A 27,457-nucleotide genomic window follows, 5' to 3' on the forward strand; every position below is an offset into this window, starting at 1 on the left:
TGGGTTATGTGAGACCTGAGCTCACACAACCCTTTAGCCTTGTCTCCACACGAGGCAAACCCAGCTCTCCTAGCCTCTCATGCCATACGCTGCAGCCCTCTGACCCTCTCGGCAGCCCAGCCCTGCAGCATACCAGTTTGGTGTCATCTCTGGGCCTGAGCTGGGTTTCCTCACGCAGGTGGGTGATGGTGATTATTAATTAGTTGTTAATTAACATCACCTGCCCTGGTACCAGCCTGAGTGGAGAGCCCCCGAGAGCAGCTGTGGGCTGTTTCACAACGCGTTGAGCACTTTCTGTGCCTCGCTGCGGAGATTTAACCCAGGTTGCGGTCCCCCTGCGCCCCTCGGGTCGCTTCCCCAGCACGGTGCTAGAGGCAGGGGCTCCATGGCAGGGGCTCCATGGCAGGGGCTCCATGGCAGGGGCTCCGCACACACCCGGGCTGGGGGCGTTTGCTGACACAAACCCTCGCCATCCCCCGGTGCTCCAGCACCACACGTTTCACGGATCGCTTCCAGAACATCAGCTGCGACTGCAGCACCCTAAGACCCCCGAATGCTTCTCCACGCCCACCCCCACCACCGCGCGGGTCCCTCGTTCCCCACAGAGCAGCAACGCACCCCCTCCTCCCTCAGCACCGCCCGCCCGCCCCTGCGCAAGCCCCGCCTGGCTGACGGGGAGCCCCCCCCCGGTCACGTGGCCGCGGCAGGACGGCGTCACTCGGCCGGGCCGGCGGCAATGCCGGAAGTGCGGCGCGGGGCAGCGGTGAGCGGGCGCTGAGGGGCGGGAGCCGGGGCTGCGGTCGCGGCCCCTCAGCCCCGGCCCCCCGGGCCCGGCGGGGCCGAGAGGCGGCGGCGGGGCCGTGCCCCGGGGGGCAGCGGGGGGCTCCCGGCCCCTCCCGAGGCAGCGGGGTCCTCGTGAGCGCCGGGGCTGCGCTGCGGGGAGGGCGTGTGGGTGTTAGGGGGCTGCGTATACCCGCTGGGTGTAACCCCGTAACTCCGTGCATGTTGTAAGGGGGTTGAGCCCCAAACCTGAGGCGTCAGTGCATCACCAGGGATCGTCTGTGCAGCCCAGTGAGGCCCCCTGGTTTTGTGCTTCCACTTCCATAATAGCCATGATTTCGATACAGGAATAATGGCAATAAGCAGGAAGTTGATGATCCCAGCAGGTGCTTGTAGGTGGCTATTTTCAGTGTATGGTGCTCCGCTGCTGCCAGGCCTTGTTGTCTGGATCCTTGGTCGTGTGAAGTGTTTGGCAACACGCTTCAGTTGTTGCGTATGTCGTGGACTTAATAATAGAAAAAGCTAAAGTAAAAGCTTTGCCTGTTCCAAAGGCTGAGCAAGAGCAGCACTTACATCAGGGTTAATTGTCCTGGGTATAGGAGATGCTTTTATTGCCTAGCAGGTTGTTTTCCTGCTGGTAAAAAGTTTAACATAAAGGAAACTGAGAACGAGTAAACTTCTACTTATAACAGAGGTTGTCTGGCAAGGAAAGTAATGACTTTACGTTGCTTTCTTTGTTATTAGTTAAAAAAAAGTAGTAAGCGATAGCTCTCCAAACTTGCTTCAGAAAACAAAGAGAGGACGAGAGGCTTTAATGGATTAATGTTGACTAGGCAGCTATTGAACCTCTGATTAAAAGTGTTATTATAGAAATCTTGGCACGATGTGCAATGTAACATGACTCAGGTATTGCTAATGTCTACACGACACACAATTGCCTGTTTTATGATGAGCTTTCTTTGGCATTTAGTCAAAAAAAAAAATCTGTAAAGCATTTGTAGAAGTTAAATGAACTAGTTACCAATACATAAATTGATGTGACTCTTACATCTTACGTACAGGAAAAAAAAAAAGGTTTATGAAAATGGTCAGAAAATTCCATACAGTCAATTCTACTTCTTACAGTCCTTGTACGTGGAAATTTTCAAGAAACTCATTTTCTTCATGCTAATAAAAGTGGCATGAGAGGTTTTTTTTATAAGTAAGCCTTCAACAGTTCATGCTACCACAAATTCCAGCTGTTAAGAAAATAGGAGAAAAATGAAGTGAAAGGAAATGGCATGTTTGTAATATCCTGGTTGAAGCAGACATAATGACAGAACTGAAATATATTGTTATCTCGATGGAAAAAAGTGGAAGTCATCAAACCTATGCCAGAAAAATACAGAATTTACCAGCAAGGAAGAAAAACCTTTACGGTAGGAGAAGGCTTTTAAAATCTGTACAATTTTAGCAGAGAATGAACAGCATGGATTACCTCAAAGACTTTTTTAAAGAAAATACTGTAAAAGGAAATGCATAACTTTGACTTTCTTGGAACAATTTTAGCACATCTGAGAATTTCTTTCAGGGAAGAGGTTGGCAATGTGACAGTCACTAAGAAATTAAATGCACCTTTCATTCCCTTACCCCTGTTCCAAAAAGAAGGAGAGAGAATTGTGAAAGCTCATCCTGTTGCACAAGAGACCTCACGGAACAGTAATCTTGGAACTGTTCAGTTTAATCCAAGCTATGCTACAGCACAGGAGCCCTATCCCGATTTTTTTGTATCTAGAATCCTACCATTGATGTATGTGTAAAGGTAGCAGGGCTTTTGTGAAGGGCCAGTAACAAAAGCAATCACATGAGATTATGTTGTGCAAACTAAAATTTTAGTCAATGTGGTAATTGAAGGATTAATTTCTAAATTATTATTCCAGAGTTCAAGTCATTGATTTGATAGGCATCGTGAATAAAACCAAAAAAGGTAGCAGTTGATTTCCTTTCTGCACTTAGAAAGCAGCAGTTACTAGCTTGGTAAAAGGATGTATTGGATCTTATTTTTAATATCTAGCAAGTCCTTGTTCTGCAACATTTTTGCTTAAATTACCTAGTTAGTCTAAAGCAATGCAACTCATAACAGGCAGACCTTCCCTTCCTCAGGTGTGCATTTGAATACTTTGTGCTGTTCCTCCGCATGTCAAGGACTGTCTCTGAAACTTGCATCTTAATCTGCGTAGGCATCAGGAGGAATACTGACAGTAACTAGGAGCTTCTCAAGCAGAGAATGTCAACATTTTTATTTGATGAGTTGGGGGGGGGGACGGCTGAAACACCTCATGGCAAAGTGGATGCTGGTGCTAATGTGAGCAAGGGGACCATTATGTGTGGTTGAAGTAGAGGCACGCAATTGCCCAGTTTAGCTAATATATTCCTCATTCTGGTGTGGAGTCTATAATTCAGACAACTGTTGTGAATTGAAGACTCGGCTTATAGGAATACTGATATGGAATAGCGATTTCTGCTGATTTTTTAATTAAAAAAAAAAAGTTCTACTTACACAAAGTCTATAGAAGGAAAAATGTGTAAGAAAATCTAGATTTGTATATCACAATGACATTCAAATGGCAAGTGAAACTATTAAGGAAGTTTTAGGTTCTGTTTCCAGCTTTGCCCTTCACTGGCTGTAGGACTTCTCTTGGTTTGTTTTCCTCTGCTAGTTTTACTGCTAATCTGTAAGCTATTTAACTCATCACAGGCTGAGAGGTGAAGAGAAGACCCAGTTAAATGAAATGTATGTAATGTTGGTTTAGATTTTAAATGCCATCAGAACTTAAGTGGTACTGAGAGGTTTTTAGACTGAGTTCTTTCTGTTATATAGATAGCGGATATGGGGTGTAGCGTTTTACTTTTTTTATCTGCAGCAGCAGCACTGTACAAGTTATAAATCAGAAGTACGTGATTCACGTGCAGTATCCCATGTAATAGGAGAAATCATGGAATGAGTGTCAGAAAGTCAGGTCCTGCTGGGTAGCTTCGCCAAACAGAACATAAACTTGTGTAACTTTACGTACAAGAAATTGGAAAGACTTTGTTTTGACTGTAGAGACCTCTCATGAAGGGCTTGAAAAGTAGAGCTTAGATGTTCAGAGGAGTAAGGCTTTCTATACTTTAATGAAATGCGATGTATTAAAGAGAAACTTTAAGTAGTCAAGAGTAATGTGGTCAGTTGAGTATACGCTTATACTGCCAGTCTGCTTTTATAAAAACTTGTTTCTTTGTTTAACAGTGAACTACAACCATGGCAACTGCCAGTAATGAGGCACACCATCCTGTAGATCCTGGCATTTCAAAGCTGCAGTTTGCTCCCTTCAGTAGTGCCTTGGATGCAGGATTCTGGCATGAACTAACCCAGAAGAAACTCAATGAGTACCGACTGGATGAGACTCCAAAAGTTATCAAAGGATATTACTACAATGGTATGCAGAAACAGAACATTGTGCTTAGAAGCTTGGGTTTCTCCTGTCGTTCCTCTAAGTAGCTGTGTAACACATTTTAGGTATTTTGCTGACACATTGCTAGAACTAGAAAACAGCGCTGGATGAGCTGTGAGTTCTGGTGTGTCTGTGGGTAATTGATAACTTTGATTATTCACTCTTTTTGTAAATACATGTATTTTATTTAAAAGATGCATGTTGCTGCTTTTTGTCTAGGTGATCCTTTGGGCTTGCCAGCTCGCCTGACGTTGGAATTCAGTGCCTTTGATATGTAAGTGTGTATGGGGGCTTACCTTAATTCAGATATGGAGACACTTTCTTGTATAACAGTAATGCTTTGACATAGAATGTCACTTGGGCCAATTATACATTAAAATAAACATATTTTTCTTGAACCTTATAACAGTGGAGATCCTGCTATGAGTCTCAAACACTAATGCCCTGGTTTTGAAGTAGTGTATTCATCTGAAGGGCCAGTTTTCAAATATGCTGGCAAGTCTCAATTTCACTCACTGTTTATGTGTGTTTATATAATACCCTTTTTTCCCCCATTTTCACAGGCTCTTCTGTGTAAAGAAGGATATTTCAGTCATCTGATTAATTTTTTCCGTGGATCTTTATTTACTTGAATGTTCGTTGTTAGAATTAAGATCTCAAAATAGTTTTTACAATCCCTGGTTGTTACATTGTGTTATCTTTGAAAGTATTTAACTTTCTGACTGGAATTTTGTGGGTTTTTTTTTTTTTTTTGCTTTTACTCCCAAAGTGGAAGCTAGAATAAAATTGTCCAGTGTATGCAGCAAAAGTGAGATGAGAGGGGAAGTCTCTCATGACTCTCTGAGCCTCTTTTTCTCCAGGCTGAACAGCTCCCTCAGCCGCTCTTCATAGGACTTGTTCTCCAGGCCCTCACCAGCTTCGTCGCCCTTCTCTGGACTTGCTCAAGCACCTCGATGTCCTTCTTGTAGCAAGGGGCCCAAAACTGAACACAGTACTCGAGGTGCGGCCTCACCAGAGCCGAGTACAAAGGGACAATCACTTCCCTAGCCCTGCTGGCCACACTGCTTCTTATGCAAGCCAGGATGCTGTTGGCCTTCTTGGCCACCTGAGCACACTGCTGGCTCATATTCAGCTGACTGTCCACCATCACTCCCAGGTCCTTCTCTGCCTGGCAGCTCTCCAACCACTCATCTCCCAGCCTGTAGCTCTGCTTGGGGTTGTTGCACCCCAGGTGCAGGACCCGGCACTTGGCCTTGTTGAACTTCATGCAGTTGACCTCAGCCCATTGGTGCAGCCTATCCAGACCCTCCTGCAGAGCCTTCCTACCCTCGAGCAGATCGACACACGATCTGCTCAGTAGGTTTGCAGATGACACGCACCTAACTTGGTGTCATCTGCAAACTTACTGAGGGTGCACTCGATGCCCTCATCCAGGTCATTGATAAAGATATTAAAGAGGACCGGCCCCAGTACTGAGCCCTGGGGGACTCCACTAGTGACCAGACTCCAGCTGGATTTGACTCCATTCACCACAACTCTTTGGGCCTGGCTATCTGGCCAGTTTCTAACCCAGTGAAGCGTAAATCCATATCAATCCATATTCAATAAAGCATTGTGATCATAAAAATATTTTTAATAAAGCTTTTGTTAGCTCTTATTACTGTGCCTCATCATTTTTCAGTTTTTGGACAACCCCGCAATGTAGGATAACAACTGCTGCTTCTGCTGTGTTAAAGACCTTAGTATACAATTCCCAGAGTTTTCTTTCTTTTATTCAGGAATGCTTCAATACCAGCACGTTGCTGTCCTGCTTTTGGAACATTGTATAATACCAACACTTTTGAGACTTTCAAGTCTTGTGATAAGAAATCACTTCTGGAGAAAGAAGCAAATGAGGTAAGGTTAAAAATCAAATCAATTGGTAGAGAAATAGCATTGAAAGTCAACAGTGAAGTGTTTTAGTTTCTGGCCTGAATATTGAATATACTGTCCATACTCACCCATATAGTAGCCTTAGGATTTAAATTATTACAGAGACAGTAGTTTGATGCTTGTTTTTTTTCCTTTACTGTTCATTGCAAGAGAATAGCAAATTACACTTGGAGAACTTCATTTGGTGTTCTAAGCCACAATTTAAATTTAGTGGTGCTACCAGAGGTGCCAGAGTACCTTTTATAATTTGTTTTGACACCAGAAACCAGCAAGTGTCTGGTTTAAACTGTAGGTTGCTTTAGTCCATCTGTGTGATAAAGTGATGGGAAACAGCCAGAAGATTGAGATAAAGCGAGAAAAAGTTGTCTGTAAAAGGAAGGGCTTATCTGCTTGCACTGTAACCAACTATATTAAATGTCATGGCTTAGGGACAAGAGAAAATCAGACAAAGACAGCCTTTTAATTTTGGAGACACTGTACTTTGACTAGTCTTTTGATTTCGTTAAATAGATTTATTGGATGCCTGCTGGCTTCGAGTAGCAAAGTTTTCCTGTATATCTTCACTCCAGGCTTGTATTCCTGTGGTGGAGTACTTCCCTGTCAGTGGCAGATACAATGTGGTAACTTTAATTATCCTCAGAGAAACTAGGAAGGTCAGAAAGCTTAATTCACTCTTGCAGATTTTTTAATTATTTCAAAGGCAAAGATCAAACAGCTCTTCCTCGCATATGTTATAGCTTCATGTCTCACCAACATGCCGTGCATTGCATTCCTCTTTGTCTCTGTTTTTTAGTTAAATCTCATACTAGGTTATTCACAAATCTGGTATCTGCAGATCCTGTGAATGAAACAGTGAGAATAATAAAGGGCTATATTAGCATCACAGTATGTTCTGTATTATGGCAGTGCTAATAGCTCACATACATGACAGGCTTTTCCTGGTGAGGTTTATTTTGTTCGATTTAGTTCTCCACTTGGTCCCTAGCATTTGTAGTTTGTGTTAGATAGTACATGCCTATGGTACCTTTAGAGTCCTTCTAGTGTGGATAATAGTGTGGATGAGATTATTAGAAAAAATCCCAGGGGATTACTGGGAGTATTAATTTCAGTATTTCTTCTGCAGCTGGATGATGGGAACATTTCAGTTGTTCTCGTATTGTCTTTGTTCAGTTGTTCTCATATTGTCTTTGCATTTTCTGTCCTTTCTCTTCTTTCTTGGCTCCACTATCAATGACAGATATGGCAATCGATAAAATCTGGAGCTGCGCTCGAAAATCCTATGCTCTTGAACAGGTTCCTGCTGTTGACGTTTGCAGTGAGTTATGATAATGTCTTACATACTTACGGCATCGAAATGGAAAAGTAGTAGTTTCTTTGTAGGAGAAATAGTGGATTATTATTGCTATGTTAGTGTTATTAGGGTCATTCTCAGACATTTAATATATCCCAGAACACTTTAAAAAACAAACAAACAAAATCTCTAATAAGTCATTCACATGTACAGATATAAAAAAATTTAGAATGTATTCTTTAAAAAATGCTGATGCCATCTCAGCTTGTTTTCTTCAAATGTATGAGAATGACTGCCTTACAGATTTTAGTAAAACAACTTTCATGTTCAACAAATTTAAACTTCTAATGCATAGTGCTCTAACAAGAACGAAAGTATTGTACACGCATTGTCTGTTTAAATCCTAAATAAAAATGTATATGGAGAAAGGAAGTCTTCTAGTATTTTTTTCATTATTTTTTTTAAATCATGACAGTGCATTTTCAAGTAAGAACTATGGTTAGTATCATCAACTGTCAGTAATGATCAGTATTTCAAACAATAATTTATTTCAATTTTTATATCTGTTATCTAATCTTATTTTTCTTTATCTAGGATTTGAAAAAGTACCACTTCTATTACTGGTTTTGCTACCCTGCTCTCTGCTTTCCTGATGGAATACATATAATTCAGAAACCAGTGTGTCTTGGTGACAGGTTCTCTTTAAATCAGGTATACTTAATACCAAATGTTATGAACTCCGCATAAAGCATGAAGGGGTTTTATGGGCTGTAAAATGCAGTTGTTTTTTGTTTTTTGTTTTTTTTTAGCATGTACTGAGTTAATTTGAAAACCTAATTTCTTTTAAAATCTCTCCTTATTTCTACTTGTTTTTTTTGTTGTTTACCTCTTTTTATTGTATAATATCTGTCACTTTAACATTGTTTCAGCTTTATTAAGTTAAATGCAGATGTGGCAGACAATTTTTGGAGTTTCTTAATTTTTCCTATTCATCTTATTGAATATATAGCCATGTTCTTGAAACTTATGACTACTTAAATATATGTTTTAAAAGGCACATACTCAGTGTGTACTTAGTGATTAGCAATTACAAAATTCTTAGCAAGAAAATAATAAGAATGGGTAGTGAGTAATATTTTATGCATAATAATATGATATGATAGTGAGTAATATTTTATGCATTTTTCTTATGCATAAGAAAAAATGGGTAGTGAGTATTTTAGTAGAAAAGTTAATTTTTCATAGTTTGATTCATATTTCAGTGTAAAAGAACAAAAAAACAACTTTCCCAGATGTGCTTTCTTCTCTTACAGAAGTTAATGTGAAACCTTGAATGGCTTTTGATGTCCTAATCCATGAGAAAGTTTTGTGTTTTTTTTTCAGTGGAGAACACTTCTCTTATTCTCACACGACCCTTACTACTCTTACAGAAATAAACACTGAAAATATCTCTGTAATTGTCCAAAGATGGAAGAATTTTGACTGAACACTGGAAATAGATGACAAAATGGATTGAATGATTAAGCGTCTATGGTGTAGTATGGTGATCAGTGTTTACCAGTACTTAATCCTGTACTGAATATTTTTGTAGTTTGGAAACAAATAAGACACTGTTTCCATGCTAGTAATAGAGGGGAATAGATTTATTTATCAAGTTGTTGTGACTACCAAAATGAAATTTTCTTTTTTTAAACTTTTGTTGGTAGAGCAGTTTGCAGCAGTGGTTGTGGTGCTCGTTTCAAATTTGCATTGACAATTACAATTTTAGCAACTGAATTTTTGATTTCAGTTACTGTGGTAATAATAAACTTTACAATTTCTGAACGCGCTTTATTTCCAAATGCTAAAACAATTTCAATGTTTCTGTATAAGAGCATTACAACTGTTGGTTTCAGTTATCTTTTTGCTTTTAGATTCAAGCACTTCAGAAAGCGTATGATGACCTTTGCCAGACAGAAGGGGTTACAGCCTTGCCTTATTTTTTAATCAAGTATCATGACAATTCTGTGGTGATATCTTTGATCAAAAAGTGGGATAGTTTCTTTCAAGACCAAGAAGGGAAGGTAATGAGAATTGTGCATCTTCTGATAACCTGCACATGTTTAATTTACAAATAATTTGGAGATTGTCTGTAATGCTGAACTGGGCAGCGTGGTTGGCCAATGAATGGATACGGTGAATAGCTGAAGACCACCAGCTTGGCTTGATTTCTGTGTCAAGAGTTAAGTGTCTAAGTTCTTACCTATAAGCCAAGTTACATTAGATTAATGATTTGAAATCTGGGTTCTTCATGGTCTTTTTACTGTCTCCCTTGTTATCAAAACAGGAACAACATAAATTTTTGAAAGTATTATCATAATGATTAAAGTTTTCCAATCACTAACTACAATGCTATTATAATGTAGAACACTTTTTATTGTTTGTCTAATAAATGTAGTATTCATATATTTTAAGGTTTTGTTGGATGTGGTAACAGTAATAAGAGAATACTTAATTAGATAGGGATATACAAAATAAACCTGTAAATATCTGGAATGTATTTCTTTGTTAATGCCTTTTTTTGGAGGGATATGCCAAAATTTTAGAACTATCAGATAAGATTTATTGAATCATTGATACATTGATACTGACTCTGGAGCCTGGCAGTGTTCAGGGAGCCAGTTGAGCTTGCTCCCCTGGAAGAAAAACTTTTTTTCTGTTGCTGAATTAACTTCCTGCTAGTTTATGAAACTGGAACAACTTACTAATGCCATGTTTAATGAATGAAAGGAAGGTAGACATACTGTAGTGAAATATGAGTGTCTGTAAAGAAGCTAAAATGAACAACTCTCAAAGGTCTGGCAAACGTTTGACTTAAATCTAGCGTGACCATGCAGTAAACACTTCTAAGTATGTAAAATGCATGTAGTCATTTTCTGTCCAAATGTCTTACATGAAAAATGGCAGGTAACTTTTATCATGAATGAAGTATTAGCATGCACAGATAAGTTTTCATTTAGAGCAATTTTTTTTGCAGGTGACAGTTGGAGTTTATGACCCATGTAATTTATCCCACTATCCAGGATGGCCACTGAGAAATTTCCTGATCCTGGCAGCTCATAAATGGTATCTGTTTTATTATTTCCCAGAGATTATTTATTTGATTAGAGTCAAATTAGGCATTTTTTTCTCCATGACATTTTTTGCATCATGGGTCTGAGGCTTAACTTCATTCCTTGAAATATCCTGACGTTGAGATGACTCACCTTTAGTGGTTCTGTTTTCATGTATTAACTCCTTTTTTTTTTTACTTCTATCTGTTACAAGTTCCTATTATTCCTTATCCTCACGTGTGCACACTTCAGACCATGTCAATACCCTCCTTTTGGGCTCTAGGTGTTTTAAATATTTTAAAAAGTATTCTGTGATATAATTAATGCCAACTGATAGTAGCCCTAAAGTTTGAGTATCAGATACATTACAAGAAAACCTAGAATTACCATCTTGATTTTTTTTTGTTGGGTAATAGTTGGAGATACTCTTTTCAAATACCATAGCATAAAAGTATTTAACTAAAATTGGGTTAATGTAACAAGAACATAATTAAGTTGTATTTTCATAGTTCTGGCCTTTACATTTTATTACAGAAAGCACATTAGGAAGAAGAGATCGTCAATTAGGCACAGCATTTTCTGGGCTGAAGGATGTGCAAGTACCTGGAGTGCTTTATGCATTCTAATTTACACATTCTAGGATTCAGAGGTTTTTAGGCATGAAAGCTCTAAGTCTTTCATTTGGAGCTGAATTATAAGAAGGAAAAATGATATTACATGAAGAACTATCCAGTTTTGGTTGTGCCATGGGGAAGTACAGGTGTACATCATTTCACCTGATACATGGTCTGATACTTTTCTGCTTTTCATTCTTCTAAATGTGCTGTTTGTCCAGCAGCATTATATAAACAACAGAGGACAGGCTGCCAGTGTCATTTCATCGGAAGTGTTTCACAACAAAGCAGTCATTTTCACATACTAAGCAAATGTGGTTTTTTTTATAGTTAATAAGAACAATAGTGTTACAGTACGAACAACAACAAAAAAAAAAGTAGAATCTGCAAGAGACTGAAGCTTTGTGAAGTAATGTTAAAAGAAAATTCCTTTCCTACTAAAGTTGAATGTGAGTTTTTTTAATTGTCAGGGGGAGTGTCCTTCAGACAATCGAAGTGCTCTGCTTCAGAGACAGAACCATGCAAGGCGTGAGAGACATAACACACAGCATCATCTTTGAAATAAAACTTCCACAGAGAGCTTTTGGTCAAGGTAACTAGTTTAAAAAACCAAACCTTTCCCTTTTTTCTCTATCCTTTATCACTGTGAACAAGGAAAAAAATATTACTGCAGAATCATTGCCTAAACTGACTTATTTTGAGTGAATTTAAAATCACTTGAATCTTGGTTAGATTCAATATCTGTAATGAAATAGTTTCTCATTTTAAAAAAAAAAAAAAAGCTCTTTTTTGAATTAGTAACAAGATTTAAAGAGAACATTTGAGGAAAAAGTCCTGCTGGTATCATAAGAAATACAGAAATTAGATGGTAACTTACGGTATTTCATGCTATATATAGCGATTAAAAAGCAGTCTTTTCTTTAAATTTGTACACGGTCCTTGGTAAATGCATATGATGGTGAATTTCTGTGGTATAAATTTTCTGTATATTCATGAAGAAGTAAAACCCTGCTACAGAGTGGAATTGTTTCTTCAGTCTCACATGCAATAGGCTTGTAACGTTAGAGCATAAACTCAGAGTTAATTTCTACGTACAGGACAGCATGATTTTTTTTTTCTACCTCATCTAATCTAAGAAGTTCTAAATGCTTTATATATGATAGTTGTAATTTAATTACTGTATAATTAGGATATGTAATTCTCTACTGAACTTACAAATGAAGTCTCAGGAATATGGTGAGGAATATGATTTAACTTGGCAAAACTTATTGTAGTTAATTCTGAATTTACTGAATGTTGAACGTGGCAGTCTGTTTAATGCTCAGGATCATGAGCTTGATGAGGAATGATGCTGTCTCCATCTTAGGTCTGAAGCAAGCTAAACGGGCAAAAAACAGCACACCAGGCATCTTATAGGGAAGTGTTTCTCCAAGAAGCCATAGTTTCATTAGATATGAGCCAGCAACACTTGTATAGCCACGCACACTAAGATGCGGATTATTTGTTTACAGGTTTATTTTTTTCTAAGAATTTTAAATCTAACAAAACTTTTTTCTATCCTGTGATACTAAGGCTTTAATTCTCTTTCCTTCTTTCCTTCCATCTTTGATAAACAGATTGCCCAAAAGCTGTTGGATGGGAGAAAAACCAAAAGGGAGGCATGGGCCCAAGGATGGTCAATCTTAGTGAGTGTATGGATCCAAAAAGGTTTGTTTATCATCTTCTAGATTTCTGTAGTTTCCTCCTGTTGGGCTTAAGCCATACCAACTTGAAATGTGAGGACTATCTGTCTGTTAGTTCAGAATATACAGTAAGACATATATTACCAAATAGTTTTCCAAAGAATATTCCATGTATGTGTATCACTCAATCTCTGGATGGTCCTGGTGGAGGTACAGATCTTATTAGAGAAGAGTGCACGGCATCCAGCAGAAGTGTTTACAGTTTGTGACACTAGCTTAAAATTTCAAAAGCATTATGTAAAACTTAGTGGAACATGGGTCATAATGTTATAGACCTGTGTTTTTTACTGAATTCTGTAACCTGCAGGTTGTTAGATATAATGAAAATAAATATGGAGAACAGTTCAGCCTCTTGAAATTGTTAGGATGTGACAGGAAACATGACCTTAGTAATTTTTGTCATTTTGCACATGATATATGGTAGGGGATTGAAAACAGTGTAGTTCTACAACCTTTTGGCTCCTCTGCTTTCACTGACTACATGTGAATGCCTGACTTTGAGATTGTCAGGGCATGTTGACCTAATAGGTTAACCTATTTTACCTAACAAGCTAAGCAGTTTTTGTCTTGCAATTATGTCAATTTAGGGTAGACATTAGGGAAGGCTCATATGAGGGCTTTTAATCAATTAAGTAAATGCAATTTCACCTTCTTTACTTCTACAAACCGACGTTTAATTCTCACAGAATGTTAGTAATCTGACAGCCTTGTCAGTTGTGATTTTGAACAATTGTTCAACAAATAACGTGCTAGATACATCATGAGCATAATTTTCACTGTATAAAGGAATGAAACTGTCAGGAATCTGAGAACATACATGCCTATCTGATTTGAAGACAAGAGAGGCCAAAGAAGTTTTAGAGATTGTATGAGAGGGACAAGCATTACTGTTCTGCGTGAAGCAATACTCCCCTTTGTGAGGAGGAATCAGGAAAGTGAATGAGATAGTCATGCTCTGGATAGATTTTTTTTTTCTTCAGATATTTTACCATGCTCTATGGATGGCTTGTAATAAACTTATTTGATGAGTGCTTTAAGACTTCCTATTTTGATGAATATGTAAAAAATGACATTAAGTTGAACCTGGATTCCTTACCTCATTTTCCTTCAGAATGTTCACAAAGAACTTACTTTCTTGAGAGAGCAAGTATAATAATTGGTGTTATTTAAAATAAATAAAAAGGAAACAAATGTATGGACAAATGGTCTGTCTTACCATTCAGCTTAACTGGAAAGGAATCTTGACTGAGACACTTTATTTTCATGCTTGCATCAATTTTGCTACTAAAATTTTATTTATTTTTTTTCAGAAGCCCTTAGAAACTTCTTTCAGTAGTGATTTCCTATGCTATTTTAAGCAGTGCAGTTGCAGCTTTGGAGAAATAGGTATAGGTATCCATTTGTATATATTTAGCAGGTTTTTTTTAATGTAGATTTGTTGGTGAAAGGAAAAGCCCAATTTAAATATGTCAACGTAATCACTTCTATTTCTTATCAGGGAACTAAGGCCCTCCTCTTCTTTTGGCCCATTCATGTCTTCAGAATCCGTGTCCATAAGTAGTAGGTTCTTGCACTTGAATACCATCATATAGCAGAAAGGTAGTAGAACAATAGATCTCAGACCTAGTGAGTTGGAAAGAAGAATAAGGCAAAAAGATTTAATAACTTTGGAGACCAGAAAAAACATGGGTTCATTGCTATCAACAGTAAAAACAAAGGAAAGCCAAAAGGCAGTGGAGATCAAATACAGAGGAAGGGAAGGGTGTTAGAACTACTGGCATGTGCCTTAAGGAGGGAAAGCATAATGGTCTGTCACATTGTTTTCTCTCCTTTTTAAAAACAGCGACAACAAAACTTCCTCAGGTGAAATAATTAATTGCTCTGTTGGAAAAAAAAAAAGCACAAGAATACATTCAGAAGCATTGTCGCTATTTTTTTTTCTGTCATAGGTTAGCAGAATCATCGGTGGATCTTAATTTGAAATTGATGTGCTGGCGGTTGGTCCCTACGCTTGATTTGGAAAAAATTGTGTCTGCCAAGTGTCTGCTGCTAGGAGCTGGTACTCTAGGTTGTAGTGTTGCAAGGACCTTGATGGTAAGTCTTGAATTAATCATAAAAATCTGCTCTTTCTCTAGATTTCTGTATGATTTTTTTTGAGCAGTGGCCATGGCACACAGGGAAAAAATTCATTCCTCTGTATTAATGTACACATTTATATTATAAGTTGCAGGGAAGAGGTAAGATCTGTGGTGTATGGAAGTGACTTGAAATTCTGCAAATAGTAGCTAGTAAGAGAACCTTAACAGAATAATAACTTGTATTGAATTTACATAAGATTGAAAAATTCTGGAAACAAATAGTAAACAAAATCAAATTCACAGTGAAGCATGTGAAATAAGTAGCTGTGCTGTTATTTGCTTTCAGGGATGTTTACCACATCCCCCTGAATTCTGTAGCTTTTGACTGATTACTGCTAAATATAGACAAACCAATTTACCTCTTCTCTAAGTTCAGAGTAAGTAAAAGGTTGTTGCTGTGAATGGCTTCAAAAGCTTCTGTAGCTTGATCTTGTAGGAAAACTGAATAAAGCTCTTCTTATTTTTTTGCCATTGGAGAGACAAAAGTATATGGCTAAGCCCATTATATACAAATTACTTTCTTGTTTAGGGTTGGGGAGTGAGGAAGATTACATTTGTTGACAACGCGAAGATCTCCTACTCCAATCCTGTGCGACAGCCACTGTACGAATTTGAGGACTGTCTTAGCGGTGGGAAGCCAAAGGCACTTGCAGCAGCAGACAGGCTACAGAAAATCTTCCCGGGGGTGGTAAGAATTTAAAAATCTCATAATAAAACCCTTAAGAGAGTACTGATGACTTTAAATAACTCTACCAAGTTCTAGTATTATTTAAGAATTATTGTCAGCACATGAGGATGGAGGAGGAATGCAAAATACATCACTTATTGATAAATTTATAAGCGTTTTAATGGATGGCAAGTCCTTGAAATAATATGTATTGAGACAGTAAATATTTCTAATGATGAAATATAACAAAGGATCATCTGAATCATCTTGTGGCTCATGGATGGTTAAGTAATTCTTTTCCATGTCTATTATGTCCTGTGAAACTTAGGGTAGTAGTTTTTAACAGCCTGGGGAAGTTAGCAATACTTTTGGCCAAAGTACTTCCTCCTTTGAGGAACCTGGAGGTAATAACTTACTATCAAAATGAAGTAGTCGAAAGGGAACAAAATATAAGAATTATTTTTTTGTTATTTTGGAAGTGTATGATAAAAGACCCACCAATGTCAGTCTTTATCCTTTTTGACAGCAGGAGCATGCATTATATGAACATTATTCAGTGCACGGGTTTAAACACTCCTACTTTTTTCAGCACTAAAAATTAGATTTAAATATATATACAGGTTTCTTCTATATCTGTACCCTTCTTTTGGGGTAGGAATTGATATTGCCTATAATTTCAGAATAGACACACTCTCAGATTGCTCTATCTTTAACAAAGTTTCTTTATACTCACCAGGCACGTGATAGAAGTCTCCATTGAGATGTTCGTATTTTTTACTTTGGAATTGGGACTGTCTTAGAGTTGGTAGCTATATTTACCAGAGCTCAACTGACAAGCAGTATCTTAACCACTGAGTTTAACAACTAAAGGAGTTATGTACTGACACTGTACAATTCTGTATTTAAAATGCTTCTGTTAGTAGTCAAAATATTTGATCAATGAACAGTGAAATATAGATCAGTTATGTTGTTGATGATCAGCATTGTTAACAAGCTTTACAAGCTCCTTTCCAAACACTTTTATGCTCATTTTGATTTGATTGTTCTATGTTGTTCTGTTTTTATTTGTATTATTCCTATTATTGTCATTATTTAAGAATTTCAGTACTGGTACAAAGCAGTTATTTGATAAATACTGTGTGTTCTTTGTTTCCTCATACCATGGACAGGTCATATTTGATCGCCTTCCAGTGTGACTCAAACAATTTTATAGCTATTTTTCCAGTGCTTGACTGCAGAAGTGTACCTCAACCACTGCTACTGGTGACTGCTGTCTTTTTTTTTTTTTTTTCCCCAAGGGACAGTTATTCAAATAATGTTTAAGGTATTGAAGCTGCTAGGTTTGCGGTTATCTCTTTAGCCACTGGACAGAGCATTTCTGTGAATTCTAGTAAGACTTTAGTATTTTGTAAACCTTGTTAACAAATTTCTGCACAGCTAGTCTTCAACTTGACTTGTTCATTTTAATTTTTGAACAACAATTACCTACTAAACCAGCACTCAAATGCCTTACAGGGCCTTGGTAAGTTGTTCATCAATACATTATTCATGTACAGCAAGGATTAAGTTCTATGCTCCTGGCACAGCTTTTCAGAGCAGGTAATGGCAATGGAAAGTAAAATACTCCACCAGTGATTGACCAGTGTCTGTACTGATGGTGCAGATTCTGGGCTGTCGTAGCGGGGACAAAGTGGAGTTACTCTGTTAAGAGCATTGTAGTTCACCTTGGACTCCACATTTTATTCCTGTAGGAGACCTGAAAAAAAAGAAAGCATCCTTTTGCTATCACTGATGAAAATATTACCCAAATGAATTTCTCCAAGTTGATATATTTGTTGGTGGGTTAGCTGATAATTTTTTTTTTGTTTAGGGATGAGTATGATATGTAGAATGTATATTTGTTTCTTCTGGTTGTTTAGCTCACCTGGTTTTGTGATTTGTGTGTGCACTTGGAGTATAGAAAATTGCTTTCCACCAACCTTTCTTCTCTGTCCATGTGATTATTTTTTTCCATGTGATTTTGTTTGGTTCATCAAGCTTTTAAATTTTGGCTTTACAATTGTTAGTTGCTTAAGGTACAGTGATAGCCTTGGGTAAGGCCTATGCTTCTGCAACACAAATGGAGGATCAATTGTTCTCTGATACCAGATGGCTGACAGATTGTGTTAGTGTGTTTCCAAATGAGCGAGCGAGTTGTTTACATTGTATATGCTTATTTGGCTCTTTAGCTATTTTCTGCTCAATATGTTTTATCCAAATACGGAGTTGGAAGAGATGAATGTTTCTGCAATATGAACGAGCTCTTTGAGTATCTGTGCAATGCGAGCCTCCAGGCAGTCAAGGCCTGGAGTCACAAGTCTCAGAAGTGGTTTTCTTACGTATCAAGTTCATGTATGGCTGGTGAAATTACATGAAAATCAATCAAGACTATTGTTCTTCTCTGAATGAATTTAAAACATGAGAATGGATATGTTGTATCCATCTTAGTGCAACTGAATTGATATTGAATATTAAATATAAACTTAATAGTGTCCATCCTGTTAACGTTGTGCGTAAAGTGGCTGCAAAGACAAGCCAGGTTTTGCATAACTTCAATATGATGGTAATTGTCAGAAAGATCTATCTTCTTGCTTTTCTTTGTGATGTTTGTTCCCTCTGGGACTAGAAGCAGTTTAGCTATCTTCTGGCAGTGATTTGTTAGACCTAATTAGCCTCCTGAGAGGCTGGGCTTGTTAGTTCAGGCACAGAGCCACCTGAACATCATTGGTTTGCTCTCATGATCCAAACTATCCAAACTTGTGTTGAGCAGCTCTGTTTTTGGATAAATATAGCAGCTGAGACTACCATTCACTCAAACTTTTGCACTGTGCTTTAGTTTGTAGTACTGATACACTAAGAGATACAAAGAATAAAGTTGCCATTCTGCCAAACAGTGATTAAATGTATATTCTACAATTTGTATTGCACTTAGAATTATTATAATGTGTTATTTTTTTCTATTAAGTCACATGTTTATTTTTTATTTCCATGCAGAATTCAGAAGGCTATAACATGAGCATCCCTATGCCTGGCCACCCAGTGAATTTTTCTGAAGTAACGATGGCACAAGCACGGAAGGATGTGGCTACACTTGAAGAGCTTATTGATGCTCATGATGTTGTTTTCCTACTTATGGACACTAGAGAGAGTCGGTGGCTCCCAGCTGTTATTGCAGCCAGCAAGAGGAAGGTAGTATATCACACATTGATAAACAAGAGCTGAAATATAGTGACAAGGAGGTTAGCAATCGGCTGTATATACCTAAAAGACCCATATGGGGCATTGAAACGTTTTATCGGTCTGTTGTGACTGTGCAAAGATGTTGTCTTGCTTTCTGTATCCTCAAAGGTTCTGTATAAGACAGAAAGAGAATGTTGAAGGGAGGAAATAGGTACTTCAATGACAGAAGCATATAGGTTGAAAGGGTCCTCTGGCGATGATCTGATCCAAATCCCTGTTTGATTTAGGGCCAGCTTACAGCATGTTGCTCAAGGTCTTCTCTAATCATCATCTTTTGAGCATCTCTAAGGGGAGATAGTGCATAGTAAAGTGACTAAGAGAAGTGACTTTGTATAAGAGAAACATTGTAAGGAGGACTAAATCTATTAAAATAATAAATGACTGAAAGGGGATGTGAACTGTAGCAACTTGTTTGAAACTGTATTTTCAAAATTTATCTAAAATGTGAAAAACAGAGTGTGTTCTGAACTGAAAACGCACATCTCCACTTTTGGTCAAAAGTTAAGTTTTTTTTTTCCTAATTAACTTATCTGATATATGCTGTTGTGCTGAGCTGATGCATCTAAACTCTGTACATGACTCTTAATCAGGTAATGCAGAAATAGATAAAGCAATCAACAATGTATCAGTAATATTGTCATGTTAGACATAGAAATGACATGAGAGGGCTACAGTACATGAAATTAAGATCTTGAATTCTTATATTAAAAATGAGTATCCTAAACTTTATATTTTGTATAGTTAATATTATAGGAGATTGGTAACACTATATGCATAAGCGTTAACGTAGTCAAAATGTCAAAACATCTTTTGTGATAGGTATACATGAAGCACATTGAGAAGTTATGTATAAGCTTAACAGAAATGTTTCCAGGAGAGTCACAAAAGCATTTGGGGAGAATAGTTTGAGCCACTTTTGCCATGTTCTACAAATCAGATATCTGAATCAGATACAGATGGTGGAGCCTTTAATTTTATTTGAATATTCTTGAAGACAACATGGCATCCAAACTTTTCCTGTGAAAGAATATTCTAAATTTCACAGGAAACTGCATAGTTCTCTCAATTACTACAGTGGGAAAATAGTGTTTTGTAGAATCCAACTAATTTATCCTGAATACTTATTTCCTTTCCCACTGTGACATAGACCTTTGTAAAATAGTCTCTACTAATCCTGATATTTCTTAATTTAGGAATTGTGCAGTTTCATGTTTGCTCAGATAAAATAGCACAATTGGAAAATACCCATGTTAAGCTTTGAAGATGTCAGCTTAACTGCAGTGCACTTCCTGTGTGTTTTGTGGCACAAATGTAATGATGTCCATAGCAATTTAAGTTGCGAACTTAACATAAGACAGTAAAAGAAAACAGTACATGTGACAGGGCTGCGTCAATGTTATTGGAGATAGATATATATATATCTATATAAAATTTCTTCAGTGGTTTTTCAGCTATGGCAACTCTAGTTTCCTAATCCTTAGTAGTTGTGTGTGGTTTCTTCTGTTTGTGTGTTGCACCTGGGGCGCAATAACCCCAAGCAGAGCTACAGGTGGGGAGATGAGTGGTTGGAGAGCTGCCTGGCAGAGAAGGACCTGGGAGTGATGGTGGACAGTCAGCTGAATATGAACCAGCAGTGTGCTCAGGTGGCCAAGAAGGCCAACGGCATCCTGGCTTGTATCAGAAGCAGTGTGACCAGCAGGGCTAGGGAGGTGATCGTCCCCCTGTACTCGGCTCTGGTGAGGCCGCACCTCGAGTACTGTGTTCAGTTTTGGGCCCCTCGCTACAAGAAGGACGTGGGGGTGCTTGAGAGAGTCCCAAGAAGGACAATGAAGCTGGTGAGGGGTCTGGAGAACAAGTCCTATGAGGAGCAGCTGAAGGAGCTGGGCTTGTTCAGCATGGAGAAAAAGGAGGCTCAGGGACAACCTTATCACTCTTTATAAGTACATTAAAGGAGGCTGTAGTGAGGTGGGGGTTGGCCTGTTCTCCCACGTGCCTGGTGACAGGACGAGGGGGAACGGGCTGAAGTTGCACCAGGGAGGTTTAGGTTGGATGTTAGGAAGAACTTCTTTACTGAGAGGGTTGTGAGGCATTGGAACAGGCTGCCCAGGGAAGTGGTGGAGTCACCATCCCTGGAGGGTTTTAAAAGATGTTTAGATGTAGAGCTTAGGGATATGGTTTAGTGGAGGACTCGTTAGTGTTAGGTCAGAGGTTGGACTTGGTGATCTTGGAGGTCTCTTCCAGCCTAGACGATTCTGAGATTCTGTTTTCATAAAAAGTGAAGAGTGCAAAGGAGAGAATACAGATTTTTGGTATTTGCAAATTAGTTTTATCTTGTAATTTCAAGTATATTCCCCTTTCTCCTCATGTTTGTTCTTCTGAACTTAACTGAATTTCCACTGGTCCTGCTTTGCAAGCAAGAAAGATTTTTTTCAAATCATTTAACAAATGAAAACAGTAAGTAGAACTCTCCTTTTCAGTTTTGTTTTACAAAAGCCAAGGATATAGTTTGTTCTTTCTTAATTGACATTACTTATGGTATTTCATATGCCAAATTAAAATGTTATTCAATTTCCTCAGGTTAAGCATTACAAACAAGTAACCACTAAAGTTAGAGTGTATTTTCTTTAATTCTTTATCTTAAGTCAATTTAAAGAGATTTCTGATCCTAAGCAATAGCTCTATATACCGAAGTTGTCTTTGGTACTGTACTTTGAGGCCAAATTTCTTAATTTCTTCAATAGTTCTGTGCTGTTAGCTTAGTGCCTGACTTAGTGTCTGACTGCATCACTGTTATTTCATTTTCATAAGATCAATGTGATGTATGCAGGTGGGATACGCACAGCACGGAAACCTCAAGGCCTCCCGGCTGAAATGCTTGGCATCAGCTTTTCAATGTACTTTGTGTTAAGCATATAATGAGAGCTCTACTTCAAATGTGAATTTGTAGAGCAGCTGCAAATCTAAAGTACTGCTGAAGTTTTGACCTTAAGGTCTCAAAACAGGCATGTGGGGAAAAATGAAGAACATTATGATAATCTGTGTAAATTTATCTATGAAGGGGTACATGGGTAGAAATAAGAGTCAATTTCCCCACAGTTGCCTTAATGATCTTGCATCTACCTGCAGTCCTTCCTCCCAAACCAACTTAAGTTTAAGGACAGTTTAAGGACTGGTTCTGTGATATTCTGGTCATAACAAAAACTTTATCTGCTTAACTTTATATAAACTTCAGATTACTCTCAGCACTTCTCACAAGCTGAAGGGGAAAATGATGACAAAGCAATCGTGCATCATTGCTGCTTGTGACTAAACAGATGCATATGAAGACCATAAGTAACAATTGCTTTCCTCTCTGAGCAGGATTTTTGGGGATAACAGAAGTCACATAGAAGTGTTTAAAGTGTTATATTGGAGCACAGTGAAGTGAAAGAATACATACTGAGAATCTCAGATGGTATGAAAGCTTGTTCTGATAGCCACTGTGGTACTTAAATGGCATTTGAAATAATGTAGCACTCAGAGTTTCAATGTTTCGTATAGAATGTGCAGGAAACTGGAGAATCAATTCTAAGCAGGAACCAAAATAAAATGTTCCAATAACAGTACTAATTGCTGTGTGAAAATTGGGCCAAATATGAATATACGGGTGTTGATCCATTTCAGTGCATAACTGCTCCAGTAACTTCAGTGAGGCACTGAATGTTACTGTGAAGTTGCCTTCAGATGTTAACTAAAGCAACACATTTATGGAGTTCCTGTGCCAGTGTTGTCTGCAAGCGTACATAAGTTTGTGCAAAGAAAAAAGGAAGTCATTCATTTGCATCACCTTGCCCTGAAATTGTCCCCTAATTGTGGACTTCTGAAGCAATTTAGCATTTTTTTTAAATGCATTACAATGGGAATTTTCCACATATCAGAGAATCTGGTTTGGGGTTTGCTGTTTTTGTGGCTAGGATGATAGATAGGTGGTGAGGTTGTCTGTATACAGATTTTTTTGTTTTGTTTTTGACACTTACAGTGAACCTCAAGGCCTTTTTCCCTCCTCCCCTTTAAAGCTCAGTTCAAATTTGTTCTTCTGTCTTTATTCTTCATAGCTGGTCATCAATGCTGCATTGGGATTTGACACATTTGTTGTTATGAGACATGGACTAAAGAAACCAAAACAGCAAGAATCTGGTGATTCGTGTTTCAGCAATGCCTCCAGTTCTTCTGACCTGTTGGGATCATCACTCTTTTCAAATATCCCTGGCTATAAACTGGGTTGCTATTTCTGCAATGATGTTGTGGCACCAGGGGATGTGAGTAGAACCTTATGCAAATGGTGGTGATTATGCATCTCTTTCGTTGTGAATTGAATTCTTATTTCCTTTAAATGGTATTTTGTCAGGGATCCTTTTTATGTTGAAGTATAGATGATTAAAAAATAGTTCATATTTTATTTGGAACATCAAATAAATGAATTGCACATAACTAAAGATGTTTTGTGTAGTAGAGCAGCTAATTACTTTTGAGTTACTTTTTTCTTTTTTTTAGAATTGTCTATCTTTGTAGTCCACCAGGGATCGGACATTGGATCAGCAGTGTACAGTCAGTCGACCTGGATTGGCAATGATAGCTGGAGCTCTTGCAGTGGAATTAATGGTTTCTGTTTTACAGCATCCAGAAGGGTGAGTCATTTCTGAGACAAGGAGTGGTGTTTAAGAGATGTTCTCTGAGAAATAAGTGTTTTCTTAACATAATCTTCTGGGAGAAGGAAGAGGGAAGTACACGTTAAGTAGGGCAATTCTGTAATGTGTGATGTTGCCTGTAAGTTAATCTAATTTATAGGCCATATCTTCTGTTACTGTAATTTAACAGTATTAAGAGAACTGAATGATCAAATCTGTGTATATTCTTTTTTGTATTGGAGATTGGCAGTTTTCCCTCCTTCTGAGCTCAAAAGTAGAAAAGTACTGAGAATATTTCAGAAGAACAGTGTGTTTCCTGTTACTAGATCTTGGGATTCCTTTGCTGAAGAGTGTGTTTTAGTGTAATGAGGAACTGTCATAAACACTTCTGTCACACAAAGGGCTTTCAGATAAGCAAAGTGTTTCAAAATCTTAGCTAAAATTAAGTGGGCTTAATTCAGAAATGACTCTGGAATTCTCTAACCTGAAATTTAGACTTGTTTTTCTTTTTAAAAACCTTTGAAAGAGAAGGAGAGCTAGGTTTGGATATGAGTATGTTACTCCAAATTCTGACAAAGGATTTTTGTATTTTCCTGCTGAAGCCTGGTTACTACTATGAAACAGACTTTCTAGGTTCTAAACTGCAACCTGTAATGAAATGTATGGTAACTTACTGTCCAGTCTGTCCAGTATGTTGTCGTTGTTCTGACTTTGATTCTTGGATTTTTGGCAGTGGTTATGCTGTGGCCAGCAGTAGTGATGATAGAATGAATGAACCACCTACTTCTCTTGGACTTGTTCCTCATCAGGTAAGTAATCTGTGAGTAAATGTTTTCGTTTAAAAGCTGAGTACTGATATAAGATCCATATCTCAGCCTGTTTCCTTAATAGAATACACTGTATGCTGATCAGATTCTTTTCCCACAAGGACTGAGTCTCCGTGCTTGGTTTAAAAATAAATAAGAAGCCGTCATAAAAGCCAAGGCTGTAGTGTTCCTGGCAATGTTTCTGTCCCAACACTGCCTACTTAGCAGGAATTTATTTGGACAGAGGAATCCCCTAACAGGCAACATTTAAATATGTAACCTTTGACTTTTCCCTATCAGAGCTGAGACTGTGAGCATCTCAAAGTTGCTCTTATTTTCTTTTTAAATTCACTCTTAGGTTGAAAAATAATGTTAAAATTCAGCCAACATCTATTATAGTTCTCTAAAATATTCATGAATTTTGGATGCAGTACATCAGTCTTCATTTTGTTCTACTCAACCCAAACTAGAGTTACAAATTAGTGTTTAAGGTACTGTTTTCACAATAACAAAGACAAGTCTATCCAGTGTATCGATACGGTCTTTCAAAGTACTGCCCTGTTGATCTTACCCACTTAATCAGATATCCTGTGATGTATCACTGGGGATTTAAAGTCTTTTGCTCCTCTTGCTTTATATTGCTTATCTGAGTATCTCTTTGTTCAGATGCATCTGTTGTATAAATAATTCTTTTCTGTTTATAAATGATGTGTTTGGATTCTCTTTGTTTTTTGTGTGCTCAGAGTGAATCTTAATTCAGAAAAACACAAAGGTACTACTGTGCTTTCTTTTGTGATGTCCAGCTAATCACAGAGAAGTCTACATAAAATTAGTCTAATTTTGTTTATAGTTTTATGTAGTAACCAGTATTTACACATGGATCATGTTTTACAGTGGGGTTCCCTGGGCTTTATCTGTTTTTTGTGTTTTTTTTTTCTGTTAACTCCGGAATCTCTCCAGTTCTCTCTCAAGTGTGTGTCTCCTATGCCCTTGGAGCTTTTCTGCTTGTTACAGTGGGCACTGTCAGCTACAGCATTGGTAGAGAATATCTTGTTCTCCACAGACTTGTTTTGATCCTGTCAGAGTACTTTGTAACAACTATCTGTCCTCATTGGTGGTCATAATCCATAATCTGCTCATCTGGAAAGTTATCAACAGTTTCTGGCTTTGGTGTTAATTGATTTGTTTTTAACTTTCAGAATGACAAGTTTTTTGCAGTCAGGGCACTCCATTATAAACTAAGTTACTCCCTTAACCCTCTTGTAGCTAATATGCTAATGCTGTTGTCAACAAGGCCCAACCTGAGACAACTGCTGCAGTGTCTTTTTGCTCTCCTATCTCAAGAGAAAGAGCCAAATCTGTCTGTCACTCATTTGATGATCCAGGATAATCTCCTGATTTAGTTCTGAATAAGATTTTGCTTTCTTAGTTGAAAACTGTATGGCATAATTAAAATCTTTCATAGTTTTCTGTAATCATCTTGATGCTTTCCTCTGATATGAAATAATGCCGAGGTGTTCATTTTTAAAAGTAATGTCAATAATTTTGAAAGTTAAAATTTTGAGTCTTGTTTTACAGAGACTTTGTTTCAAAATTATGACTTTATTCCAAACCTCTGGAAAACAGTTCTGAATTTTCTCTTAGCATCTAAGAAAAGCAATTTTTTTTCCAAAGAAAAGCTAGAAATAGTAAGGTATTTAGCATATACTTTAGGAAGTTTACTCCTTTCTACTCGAAAAATAATTTTATATATTTCCTTATGAGAATGTTGAGACTCTAGTCAGATGTCTGCCATTTTTTTATACCCCTATGTGATTTTACATGCAGTATTTTTCTGTTTTGGGCTATACTTTTGAGATCAGATTAAAGTCCATATTTGAGATGGATCATATCTTGCTATTAAGTTATCACTTGTCAACTGTATATCTGTTTTCATACTTGTGTAGTGACTGTCGTGAATGTCTTCTCTAGTTAGACATTCTAACACGTTTAGTAGATATAGATTGTAAAGCATGTTTTTGAAATATCATGACAACTAATCGTTTTACAGCTGCTAGTTTATTTGAGTAGTCATCCATCAAATCAATTCAGTGAGCATGCTACTTTCTCTAGGAATCTAGAATTAATGTACTTTCCGGTGTTTGTTTGTGGTGTTCTGTGGTTATTTTATTACCAGTCCTCAGTATTGAGAACTTGTTCCTTAGTGGCTAATAAATTCTGTACACTCATAGTCTTTGTCATAAGTGAACCAAACATATTTCCAGGGAGTGTCTTGGAGTTCCCAAGATAACAGAAATACAAAACATGTGGTGTCAGAAAGACTTGATTTTCTTGTTTTCCTCTTTTCCTGGGTGTGGTTTGTGGTTGAGAATGACTGCATTTTTGCATTCTAACGTTGTGGATGGCTTGGTTTTTCTACAAAATTGTCGTGGAGTTAATGCTATTTAAGTTGCTGGTGGCTTCCAAGATGTGTGCCATTGCAACTGCATTAAATATGTAGAGTGTGTTTTGAAAGTGTTTTCTATGATAGACTTCCATGTTAATTCAAGCATTATTACTTGTATTGCAGAACTACGTAAGTTCTGTTCTTAGTGAGCGCTCTCTGTCCTAGCAGACCTTTTAAAAGCACAGAGTAAAAAGGATAATCAATATTACAGAGTTTCAGAGTTCAGTCAAACCAGTCACCCTGTTTGCAGAGCTATCCCTGTTACAAGAAACTATGGTCTAGAATTTTAAAACTAAGTATCAGTAATATTGTATTAACAGCATAATTTAGGCATGTACAACAGTAATTTTTTTCCCATCCCTATAACACGTTTTTCAGATTGTGTTTAACTTGTTGTACCATGGCTTTTTGGGGACTGGAAAATTAAGTAAAAAATAAACTCAAACTGCAGGTGGTGCTGTGCCTCTATGTTTAAACAGTCTTGTGTTCAGACAGTTGTACCATTATTTATATATAGAAAAACATCAATA

General features: G+C 37.7%; 1 protein-coding gene across 9 annotated transcripts in view; it reads left to right on the forward strand.

Moving 5' to 3' along the window:
- The first annotated feature begins 621 nt into the window (after positions 1 to 621).
- Positions 622 to 27,457, forward strand: part of ATG7 (autophagy related 7) — a 110,752-nt gene continuing 83,916 nt past the window's right edge. For 5 of the 9 annotated variants that reach the window (XR_003500288.3, XM_027467766.3, XM_027467767.3 and 2 more), the window contains exons 1-16: positions 622 to 763; positions 4,049 to 4,238; positions 4,473 to 4,527; positions 6,032 to 6,149; positions 7,423 to 7,500; positions 8,071 to 8,187; positions 9,390 to 9,539; positions 10,493 to 10,581; positions 11,653 to 11,774; positions 12,799 to 12,889; positions 14,874 to 15,018; positions 15,592 to 15,750; positions 18,763 to 18,957; positions 23,103 to 23,306; positions 23,560 to 23,675; positions 24,409 to 24,484. Coding sequence is in view for 8 of the 9 variants with exons in the window: in XM_027467766.3 (XP_027323567.2) it covers positions 4,061 to 4,238; positions 4,473 to 4,527; positions 6,032 to 6,149; positions 7,423 to 7,500; positions 8,071 to 8,187; positions 9,390 to 9,539; positions 10,493 to 10,581; positions 11,653 to 11,774; positions 12,799 to 12,889; positions 14,874 to 15,018; positions 15,592 to 15,750; positions 18,763 to 18,957; positions 23,103 to 23,306; positions 23,560 to 23,675; positions 24,409 to 24,484 (1,893 nt within the window). In the remaining variant the exon portion in view is untranslated. The other 4 variants (XM_038186004.2, XM_013094107.5, XM_013094106.5 and 1 more) reach the window with 4 other exon arrangements.

Source organism: Anas platyrhynchos, chromosome 13, assembly GCF_047663525.1.
Source record: "Anas platyrhynchos isolate ZD024472 breed Pekin duck chromosome 13, IASCAAS_PekinDuck_T2T, whole genome shotgun sequence".
NCBI lineage: Eukaryota > Metazoa > Chordata > Aves > Anseriformes > Anatidae > Anas > Anas platyrhynchos.